The following is a 12,236-nucleotide window of genomic DNA, read 5'->3' as shown; positions in this document are numbered from 1 at the left end:
AATTCACTCAATAAAACAGCACATACATTGCACATCTCTGTAAATTTGCTTCCCAAAATCTGACGGTGCAACAATTACTTTTCTTGTAAGCGTAGACTTCTAATAACTACAGCACATTTATACCTTTCTCAGCTATAATGGTCATATACTGGTATGGTAAATTTTTCTTAGGAACATGGTGGGCAGCCTATCCTAAATAGGGCAGCCAAGAGCTTATGTGGTTCTGTTATGTAAACTTGCAAACATTAATATCTCACATCCCAGATAACTTCACTGACTAACAACTCCGAAGAGTTTATTTAAGAGTCTAAGAAAGTGAGCAGAGAGAATAACACTGTCAGTCCCCTCCATAAACCATCTTCTTATGATAAACCAGGTGTTTCTGTGGTACATTAACATTTGTTCTTCGCAAAACAGATGTAAAGGTTAAAGCTGTTGCAATAGCTTAAATATGACTCAAATCTGAAGGAGTTCCCAATGGATATCAATTAACTACACTTGCATGCAAAATGGGATCAATACAAAACTTACATACCTGAATATTTAGAGACATCAGATCTAATCCAATCGTTTCATTTGTCTCGGCAAATAAACTATTGGTAAGGGTAGGCACAAGGTAAGAGTCAGCAGCTTGAGAGTGTGATGATGTCAGGCCCAGCAGAAGGTCAGTGGGACTAGTGCCAATCTCTTGCAGGACTTGTGGTCTCATGAAGCTTTCCGAAAGTGGCATTTCCTTCCCAGATCCCTTCAGCACATCATTCACAAGGGTGTGACCAAATCTAGGAATGGTCATAAAAAATAGTTTTGAAACTCTTTCAAATGAAACTGATCACAGGTTCAGTAAACAAGCTAAAATCTCCCAGGAATGATATGTTATACATGATGATACATATATTTCAGGCAAAAAAGTTGGTACTGTATCTATCTGGTGAAGGACCTAAGCTAAAACAGCTGCTATCTGGCATCTATGTGTTTTTCTTTTGGTCTTTTAAAGTAACAGACATGGTACAGCCAGATTCATGCCTTTATTATGACCTGGGGGGGGGGGGGGAGAGAGAGAGAGAGAGAGAGAGAGAGAGAGAGAGAGAGAGAGAGAGAGAGAGAATTACAGCTCCACAGGTGTTTGCAAACTTGAGTCAAGGTGGAAGTATTGTACAAAGAGAAAAAAAGGCACAAGAAGAGAATTTCACACCTTTACTGTTTGAGGAAAGATGTCAGTCAATACTCATGAGGCTGGTTTCCACACACAAAGTATGGGAAGCAGCAGCCAGACATGTTCAACAAGTCCGAGGTATAGTGAATGGGCATGTGCACACAGTTAATGACAACAGTGGTTGAAACAATACTTCTCTAACAGCTTTTTGCACTTATTTAGGTGCAATAACTAAATTTGTGAAACAATCTAGTTTTGTGGGCTCAGGGCCTGAACACACAGGAGAGTGTACCATCTAATGTGCACAGAACCGAGTGATGTGGTATGCAGGGGGCAATGTGCTGTCAGTGGATTGAGCTACAGCTTATAAAGCAGTCAGAGGAAACCACAGAAAGGTCTGCGAGGCCTGTGGCTTCAGTACATTATATAAGAGCCAGAGAATGATTGAGAAAGACCGAGGAAGTTTCTCTGCCTGTTCCTGTTCTACCTCTAATTCAGGAAACAATTACAAAAGTTTGAAAAAAAATGCAGATCTACGAAAATATGTAAACTGTAACCATAAACAACATTTAAGAGTAACCAAGTGCATTGCATCATGACACTCAACCCCCTTACCTCCCAGCCCTCCTCTTTTTCATTCTATCACAACCTCCACCAAGGCATGTAAAGTGCTAATTTCACCACTATATCACAGACATATAAATCATACTAGCTCACTTTCAACTGTGTGTTTCTTGAGGGGGGACAATGAGGTATAGGGGGTCTGGGGTGAGGGTAGTTGGGATACAAGGATGAGGACAATTATAACCCTACATGCCGACTCACTGAAATTCCATGACAATTTTGCATATGCTGCGTTTTCTTACCCTATTTCCACTGGCTGAAAACAGAGGAAAGTAAACTTAGCATAAGATATTCATCTACTTACAGGTATGAATTTCTATCTACAAAATCATCTCTTGCTATGCTTGATCCAACAGTATTAACAAGATGCAACTCTACAACTGTGTGGGATACAGGAGAGGGTGACAATCAAATAATTTCATGGCAATAACAATTTACATTATGTACTCTTAATAGTTATCAATTTGTACACATCTATGAACACAAATAAAAGTTGCTTCTAACCTGAAAGCAGCAGTGGCAAACACATTGGCAATGGAGGCATCAACGTTAGGGTCATACGTGTCACTAAGGTCACCAAGTCGGGGATACAGGTCATGCTCTCGCATCTTGTCATCTCCAAGCACTAATGGCAGGAATTCTCCATAGGTAATGTGTTGGATTAAGGCAGCTACAACTCGACGAGCTTCCTGTCCAATGTAAAGATAAATACATATAGGAACATGTGTACCCATCTCTCAAGACTGTGGCTGGAAAACTTCAGAATATTACTGGTACTATAGACTGTCCATCCAAATATTCACTGCCCAAAAAATATCCAGAATCTGAAAGCCCACATATCCAAGATTCCTACCAAAATGGCACACGAGTTTCCAAAGTGTGGCTTTGACAAACCGTTTTGTGCATTTCATTTTTTTCTTTTTCATCACTTTACATAACAGCATTTAACAACCTTACAACCCTAAGACTTCACACTTCATGTAACAATAGACTAGACTTGTGGAGTCAAGGCAGACAACACCTGATTGTGCAAAGGAAAGAGCAACATGATTAGATTTCTATCACGTGTTCAGTAAAATCAACTTTACCATCATATAATCACACAAATATCAGAGGGCTGATACATCAATATTTTTTCTCATTTTTTTGCACACAACAGATTGGAGACAGGATTTCCTAATGAATAGGTAATGGAAGGTGATGAATGCTAGAGACCGAGAGCAAAGTAGTGATGACAGAAAAAGGCAAATGCTTATGGGAGATATGAGGGAGGAAATATTACAATAAACAATAATAATCACTCAGAAAATGAATGGCACAGCATGGAACATCACAAAAAGTTATGTTAAATGTATAATGACAAAATCAGCAAATGTATTCCAAAGGTAAGATATGAAGAGGAATGGTCACTTAAGAGATGTTGTTTGAAAAATGATACCAAAAGGCATGGATCATAGAGACAGACTAAGGAAAACGTACATACAGCATAGCAAAGGTACTGAATAGAAAGAATTATCCCACACACATTATGATGCCTTGTTACATTCTACTGTACATTTATTCACCTGGTAGAGTCTTTCGTCATTCCAGTGGGGATTAAGAGCAGCAAACTGGGTCACAAGATTCTCGTGAACCCTTAGCCATAACAAATGCATTGAAGTAAGAGCTGGCTGCTCATTCACTCGTTCATCACCTGCAATGTCAAGAGCTTTATCATCACTGTAACACATTTCAACAAAATCTTATCTACAAAATTATGTAACATTTTTCCTTTAAAAATCAGGTTTTCGTAACGACTAGGTAATGTGAGGTGATAAATGCTAAATGTAGTTATCTTTAAGGGTACTAAATATGCAAAAAGTTAAGTTTATCAATTGGTATAAATGTAAGAACTCAAAGTGTGCATGTGTGTATAATCATCTAATCATACTATATAAGAGGAAGGACTTTCACTCTTGGGGGCACCATCTCTCGAATTAGATTTTTAGCACGTGTTCAGCAAAATTATCTTTAACATCATATAGTTAAGTGTGTGTGTGTGTGTGTGTGTGTGTATAATCATATAATCATACTATACGAGGAAGGACTTTCACTCTTGTGGGGCACCATCTCTCGAATTATCTGTACTACAACAAAACTTTTTAAAACGTGTATGCTGTCTGAATCGATCAATTCTTCAATTCCTTCCATTCATGCACAATTATACTAAAGAATTATCTAATTATATCCTTTCTAGCAAGCTGCTGCTTTAATTTCATGCCACGACTTCTGTTGCTTTCTTACTATATCATTGTTTTGGCTACATGAATGTTAGGGCCCGGACTTTTAACTTGACTTTGAAACCTTCAGACATGTTAGCGCAAGCAAATATGCTTCCATAAACTGATAAAGTAAACATTCTTTGTGGACATTATTTTCATCAAATATAAAAACCAAATCCAATAGAGTGATTCTGGACTAAACCCTTTGACTTCTGATATCTTCATGATATGAGCTATAATAGCCTACTACAACCAGGGAAAACCGTCCAAATCATCATTCTTCAAACATATACAGCTGATCTTTGGGATGAAGTAGTAGTTTTTACATGTACACTTTATCATGAAAATGAGCAATTGGAAAACTTTTATGACTTAATGGTATTGTTTAACCACATGGTAAATTTTAAACAATAAGATAAAGGCAAAAAAATAATCATCAACCTCCATTTCCAAAGACTGGAACAAGTACATGCAAGCACATGCATTTTGCATGTTGTTTTACTAAACTAGGGTCCTTAATTCTGGTCCTGCCAGCTGAGAAAGGACAGGAATGCCACATTCCCTTACAGGAGACTTGCATGCTTACTACACATGCAAACTGTACACAACATACCAAATTTCACTTTAATACTTACCCGCTTTAAAGCAAAAATCTCCACTGTGTTTGCATTTGATGACTGGCAGGAAGTCTCCATTTCCAAACCCTGAGGAACTGGTCTTTTTGAGATGTCCACCTTGCAATGTTCGCAGCATCTCCGCTACCTCAGGAGTTGATCCATATACTGCTGAGCCATCTATGTATGCTGTTACCTGGTTAACTTGTTCCCGAGGTCCTGGCAAGAATACAGTGCAACAAGTTGAATGAAATGTACCTCAAGAAAAGATTAGGTATTGATATCCCTAAGCACAAGGGAGTGGAGACTTACAGTACATCCTCCTAAGCTGCTACACTGGAATCATAAACAAATGTTTCATCTCTTAAGTTCTTAAACTCCATATTGGAGTCCAAAAGGATGCATTACTTTAACAATCTTCAATCTCTTCCTACTTTCCTAGGCACCCCAATAACCACTATGTACAGAATCTCATATGCAAATGATAGTTACTTCAAAGCACTTGCATCATATAGGCAACAACAAACATGCAGCACTACATCATTAAAACAATGTCTAACTCGATTTCTACCAAACCTAAAGAAATGCAACATCACCACTTTCATCCAGTTAGGCAAATCCAAACTGCATCTTCCCATAACCCTAGATGGTCAAAACTCCCAAAATGCAAATTACAAGAGACATCTCACACATGACATTCACTCCCATCATCAAGAAAAACACAAAGGTCATAAAACAAACTAAACACCCTCAGAATCTTTACAAGAATCAGAAGACCTCCACCCACAATTCAACCATTCCATTTTAAGATATGCCTCACCTACCTGGTCATCCACCCTTCCAAAACTTGATGTAATAAAGCTAGAAACTACAGAAAACATAACTTAGCAACAATATACATTCACAAACTTCGCAATGAAAAAGGTACTCCCAATACTATCCCACCTTAATATGCTTGGCAGCAAAGTCTTTGCAACAGCACGACACCTTCTACCCAAGCAATTTCGTAACTAATCATAAATCCCAAGCAAAAATACAGAACTTAATCACTCCTCAAGGTTTAGTAACCTAACACAACACAACACTGACCAAACATCTACACTATAATTAAACGACAAACACTAAACAACAACCACTGAACTCTTTAATGCTATTTCACCAGACATGCACCCATCTGAAACTACTCTCCAAGACTTGCAAAAATTACAATTTTTCATGTATGTTTTGCAAATAACCTACATCTCCAACATCATAAATATAAGTGAAACCAAAAGGTCCCTCATGCCAAAGAGGCAATTTCAAAACTGAAAACAAACCAACTATTGCTCAATTACCGACACAATCCTCAAGAAAAAGAATCCCTTTGCATCCTTTACAAACAATTCATCCACTCCACCTCCTCAGAAGTACATATAACAAAGGTGCAAAGCACACAAACTAGAGAAACAAGAACAATCACTAGCTGCATAGCAATGACAAACAATACTTACACAATGCAACAAGGGTTTTCCCAATAAAATTACATCTCAACATGCACTGCACTAAATTGCATTCAACAGCAATAGTCCCCTCCCACCCACACCATTCTATAACTAACCACCAACTCCCAAGAAGAAATAAGAAGCTTATACCTGCCTCGTACTTCAATATATACACACCGAAACAGCAAGCACTAACCAACTGCCCTACTAAAAGAAACTCTCCCACAAATAGGTATTAGTACAAACACTGGTAAAACTTAAGGGAAGAGTTACTAGAAACACACACCAATTTAGAATTACACCACTTGTCCTTTTCATAAAATTCATGGTATTTTATATTAATAATCAATCATTAACCTTGGACTGATTCATATGAAAGAGTCCTCCCGGTGTTACCTATGACCTTTCTAACGATTCCTGCGGCCCAAGGCTGCACCAATTCCAGTAGAGAGGAAAATCAGATTCCTTTGGAGAGAGAAATTCTTCGACAAGACTACTGCCAATCATACAGCACTGTATAAGGTGACTTTTCACTTACTGTGTAGGCTTGTATGGGCCGAGTCCAGTGATGCCTAGTTTATGGTTTCCTTTGTAATTTAACATGGACTTTGTTGTATAGTAGTTGCTACATATTTTACTATCCACATGAAGATGTGTGGAGCACTTATGAAGCCATAGGTTTTGACAACTAGAATGTCAGTAGTAAGAAAGTGGAATAAATTCAAAAGACTTACTTACCTCTTAATATCCTATAAAGCTGCATATTTATGAAGGTATTTATGTTGAATCCATATACAGCATAATCTACATTTCAAATTTTTTTGAAATTTCTCAAACCTCTCTGCTTTTCATGACAAATCTACAGGTGTAATAAAGATTTCCCAGGCAACCAACGTATATACTATGCTCCCTTCAATTTTACCTCAAAGCACACTATCCACGTTTGAACCAAAGTCAAAATTGAAAAAATAGCTTTAAGGAGCAATTTTCTTTATGGTAGCATCCACAAAATTTATATGAAAATTTCATTCTCAACGAAAACCACCATAAAATGTTAGAAAAACATCCACACAGGCATGATAACCTTACCAAGAATGCAGCCTTTGTTGGCTATGAGTGATCTTACAAATCTCATGCAAGTTCTTTTATGAGTGGAAAAAAGCGGGTCAGCAGAGACATCGATAGGACGGCAATCATCAGTGCTGTCCACAACCTCAGAGGCCACACCATCCCTACAGCATACTAGTGGCACAGTGTTTCCATCCTCGTCCACACCTGACAAAAGAAACAAGCACGTGTAATCTCTAACAAAGTTGCCGATACTCATAATATTTAACTCGAACATTATACTACCTATCAATATAATACTGTAACATTTCCCTCAAAACATTATACAATCTATCTATATCTGTGCCAAAACAGGCAAACTTGAAAATCATACTGGCAATATTTATTTTTCTTTTGCTGCTTCTACATACAGGCAGTATTCATGTTTTTCTACTCAATTTCTAAGTACAATTGACAACACATATTCCTAAGGTGACTAAAGTTGCCCTACATACACAGATAAACAACCCTCATTCTCCTAATCAGTTATAATCTTAGTAAATGAGGATATGTGGCAATGTATGAAATTTCATTCCCCACTTAGGGTCAGTCTTCTGTTCTTAATGCTACCTCGCTAACATGGAAAATGGCAAATATGCATAAAAGAAATGAAATTGTACAAACAAAAGTGTCTATAGCCTCTACCACACTAACCAGCAGCCTCAGGAGTGTGCACAACTTCATGGTCAACAAACTGGCCCCATTGCATCACCATAAGTGTCATGTGGGTCAAAGGAGGGCGCTCCTCACCTCCATGTACCATAAGGCTTACTGCACGAGGAGATGGTAAGCTTCGCTCATCTGTCCGTCCTTCCCCTCTCATTGAGTTCACACCTGCAACAGAAATAAAACTATGTTTAACATAAGTTTGAAGTAAGAAAAATTGAACACAATGCTTTGCCCTTACACAAGTACTCATGTTTTAATGGAAATCCAGAATTATGCCATCATCGTGTAGAGGGCAGTCATATGCCAATGACAGTCAAGTGAATATAGTACATCCACTCATTTCTCTATACATTTTCTAGATGATTTCCAGTGCATGACCACTAAGGCATATTTCCAAGTGAATCATGTGGGGAGATGTACCTCCCCAACTTTTTGAAAGAAGAGGACAAATTAACTGTATTCCCACTTACATCTTTAAAAATTTTAATCCTTCATCCTGTCTGCAACCTTTGAACTTTGAACTTTTCTGCACCTTAAGGTAGCTGGCCAGTGCTGGTTCACCAAGTAGTACTGTTTTGCCATAAGCACTGAGACTGGGAGCTGTCTATCCATCATGCTCTGCAAGAGGGTACTTGTCCATTCCTGCAGTAGAGTTTTCAGATACTATACGAAAGCCTTGGAGAAAGCTTCAGTCTGCTAACCACCATTCCTACCAGTGTTATCCTGGGCGAATCTCTTTACCATGCAGACTACAGCCTTCAAGGTCCCACCCATCAAGCATATTTGGCTAAGGACAGTCTGTTGGACACATCCCGCTTCCTTAGAAAGTCCAACATCTCAGCACAGGAAAGGTGGGTGCCTCTCTATCAGTTGACAGCTCGTAAAGAGCCCTCAACCTGATGAATTAACTCTCCAGTTCATGGCCGAGAGAAGCAATAGAGGTACCATACAGGAAGTGTGCGACTCCAACCTAGCCCATACCTAACAAAATCTGGGGCTCTTAATGCTGGAAAGGGGCACACCACTCAAGTCTTGCATGATGGGCTGTGGTAATTCAAACCCTGCATAATATTGCCTTGACCACTTGGTGACCTCCATGCAAGCATGCATCTACCTGGTGCCTCCGAATCCAGGACCAACCACTGGAAAAAACATGCTCGTATGCCCAAGTCATAAATTCACCATTTGTGGCAAGGCAATCCCTCATGCTGTAGAAGGGCTCAATACTACTGGGCACTTCCTGTGCTATGCTGGCAGGCCAGTCCTAATCTCTGTTCACCAGCTCACTACATGGATGGCTTGCGAATGCATCAGTCAGTACTTGCAAAACTACTCTATCCAAACAGATCCTAAAGCAATGACAAACAAAAACCATCAGCTGTCCTATAAAATACTAAAAACATGACAGTCAAATAACAATACCTATGCCAGTACTCACCATCCTCATAAGCAGGTGCCAAATATCTGACAAAGGGGATCATGGCAAAACCCCACTTAGGATTCTGCAGATTGTTGCAGGAGCCGTTAATAGTACGGTAAGGGTCAGATGGAAGGCAATGTAATGGTGCCTCTGTCAGCTCACAACCCTCTGGTAACAGTCTTTGGCATACTTCTGGGCTCAAAATGGAATTGAGGTTCGTCAAGGTGGCCTGGGCATCCCGAGGTGTGATATTATACCTGCAAGAATGACTTTCTAAAACAAATGTATGAAAAGAACACAAAATAAATTGCAATTTGATCAACATATAAAATCTAATCCAACTAGATAAGCATCAAACCAAATTGCTTAATATTGGGATTAATATTTCATCCCATAGTGAAGTTTTGATAAAAATTTTGTGATTTGTGTCCAAGTATGGCATACTGTACTGGTTTTTAGCACTACAGATGAACTTAACATTGATTCTTCTTTCCTATCAGCCATTTAAAGGACAAATTAATTCTCAAAAAAAAAAAAAAAAAAAAAAAAAAGGCAAGCTGAATACTTTTGCTTTTTCTCAAAATACACTCAACACGTTTATCCAAAACATCATCTGTCATTTAAAAAGTATTGACTCGAAGAATATCACTCTCCCGTTTCAAATATAATGGAAGTATAAGCCAAAGATCCAGAAAAGAGCAGAGGTTATCCAGTAAAATGGGTCACATATTTAAGCATGCATTTCTCATTCTAAAACCTTCCTACATAAATCATAACACCATCACTAATGTGCTTGATATCTATAAGGTGATATGGCTCTTCCCAAATACCTTCATCTCTGGAAGTGGGCACTCCTCCTACAACTATGGCTCCAATTATTTTATCACATCTAGTGCAACTTATTTGAAGCCATGCATAATTTTCAACTGTAATGCAGCTTTGTTTACAAGTGTAATGTTTCAACTATGGTATTGCTGTGATAACCAAGTCTAGAGATAGAAGAGCTTAAGGTTCTCCCTAGCAATAAAGCTATGACACACAAAAAAAAAAGTTAAATGTTCTCGCTAACAATAAAGCCTCGACATATAAAAAAGTAATAAGCAAAGTGACAATGTCCAAGAAAATGGTATTCTGCCAAAGACAGAAAACTAACTTTTTCAAGTAATACAATGAAGCCTCCAGCAGAAGTCTTCCATGGCAGGAGGCAGCAAGCCTAGCTGCTGGTTCAGTACGCCTAAAAGCAAACAGGAACATGGCACTCTGCTCTAATGGTGCCGTCTCAATCCGCTGGCCTGGAGAAAAAAAAAAGAAGGTGCCTAACCTCCAAGAATCATTAAAAAAAAATGCATGCATTCATGCATGCTTATTTGATGTACGACTATATACACAAATGCTTATATCTAACACACTGCCTCATTATCCCTTCTTTGGAACTCCTGCAGCTTTCATAAAATCAGTCTTGCAACAGATTGCTCGACTCAGACCTGGAAAAATAATTTACGTTGAAGTTTTAGAGCTTCGTTTCCATGAAATGTGAGAATATTAGCTAATCTGCTTTTCTGTAGTCAATAAACTTCATGGTGGGAAGTTCTGCTGATTGGGTAGGCCAGATGGAGTGTTATTTGAACAAACAAAAAGAAGTCTGTACATGCTGCATGCTCTTGTTGGTCCATGTGTGTAGTGATGACCAGAAAATCCCAAGCACTTTCATGTATTACCACACCTTCCGAGGACAATTACAAAGAGGCTAGCTAAAATAGGGGCTATGAATACAGAAGCAAAGGTCACTTGGAACAGGGTAAAGTCACCTTGTCATTAGTGAAAGGCGAGATTGGCACAAGGGGTCTGTGTGACCCATCCTTTACCTGACCTCTCATGGATGACCTATTTCAGGTAAATTCAAGACACCAAGCTGACTTACATGTCTGTTAACAAGTGGGCAGGCCGTAAATGCACGACTCAATAACAATAACTGCTACTACAGTAAAGGTATATCATGTACAATTACCAATCATTTACAGCCATCAGGCATACTTTTTACCTCTGTGAGGTCAATAAATATACAAGGCCAACATTTATTCACATACTCCATTCTCTCTTACTTCACTCGTCTTTCTCACATTTTCTTGCATCATACAACTAAAACAGAGTGTCCAAAGGACCTTTGGAACCATTACTTAAAAGAGGTCAACCCTCGCCATACTACCTTCTTGTCTTTCGAGGTCAAGGACTTGTAAGGTCACATTGAGTCCGCCTTGTAGGACTTCCGTCATCTCGTCCGCCACGACAATTTGGACACTGCTCTCCTCAGTCACCGTCGTCACTACGGTAGTAGTCTCCTGCAGGATTAGGTCATGCGTCTGCTCTGGGCCTCCTCCAAAGCTCTGCAAGATCCCCAGCAGCGGTCGCAGGTTCTCCAAGAAGGCCCAGCTCATGGTGGCCAGGCAAAGCCATACCAACCCTCTGGAAGGAGACAAATCGTAGAGAATTAAAATGGCTCCATGCATTTTTTTTTTAGTCCAGTATAAATATAAATGAGACAAAATCAGGGGATTTTATATGAGTTTAAGGCATCCAGGGAATTAGGTTATGGTTGTAACTGTTTATGATGGTTTAGGATGTCTTTTGAACGATTCTGGGTCATTATTTTTCTGTCATGGCATACAGATGGATGTCTGGAAATGGTTAGGGTCCCAGATCTGTACTATCATACTACCTTAAGCTCGTTAGCAACCACTTACCTCAGTCTCCACGCCATTACGCAGGGTTGAGTCTGATCGAGACAGAACCGTCGAAGTAATTCTTCCTCTTCCGCTACCTCACTGCTTTCAAATCACTCCACACGACCAAGATCCAGCCACTACACTTCACCCGCCGCGTCAGCCAACTGCTGATGGTGGGGAAAAT

General features: G+C 39.2%; 1 protein-coding gene across 1 annotated transcript in view; it reads right to left on the bottom strand.

Moving 5' to 3' along the window:
• The window catches only part of LOC139765842 (salivary peroxidase/catechol oxidase-like), a 40,833-nt gene extending 28,597 nt beyond the window's left edge, over window positions 1-12,236 (bottom strand). Inside the window, exons 1-10 of the mRNA XM_071693677.1 lie at window positions 12,071-12,236; window positions 11,536-11,792; window positions 10,483-10,621; window positions 9,348-9,586; window positions 7,895-8,074; window positions 7,223-7,408; window positions 4,674-4,871; window positions 3,343-3,470; window positions 2,282-2,466; window positions 536-779 (exon numbers count right to left, since the gene is read on the bottom strand). Coding sequence (XP_071549778.1) covers window positions 536-779; window positions 2,282-2,466; window positions 3,343-3,470; window positions 4,674-4,871; window positions 7,223-7,408; window positions 7,895-8,074; window positions 9,348-9,586; window positions 10,483-10,621; window positions 11,536-11,792; window positions 12,071-12,087 — 1,773 coding nt within the window. The 5' untranslated portion in view covers window positions 12,088-12,236. The remainder of the gene's footprint in view (window positions 1-535; window positions 780-2,281; window positions 2,467-3,342; window positions 3,471-4,673; window positions 4,872-7,222; window positions 7,409-7,894; window positions 8,075-9,347; window positions 9,587-10,482; window positions 10,622-11,535; window positions 11,793-12,070) is intronic.

Source organism: Panulirus ornatus, chromosome 56, assembly GCF_036320965.1.
Source record: "Panulirus ornatus isolate Po-2019 chromosome 56, ASM3632096v1, whole genome shotgun sequence".
Classification (NCBI taxonomy): Eukaryota; Metazoa; Arthropoda; class Malacostraca; order Decapoda; family Palinuridae; genus Panulirus; species Panulirus ornatus.
Note: the sequence above shows the minus strand (reverse complement) of the source record. Positions and strands in the feature narration are given on the sequence as shown.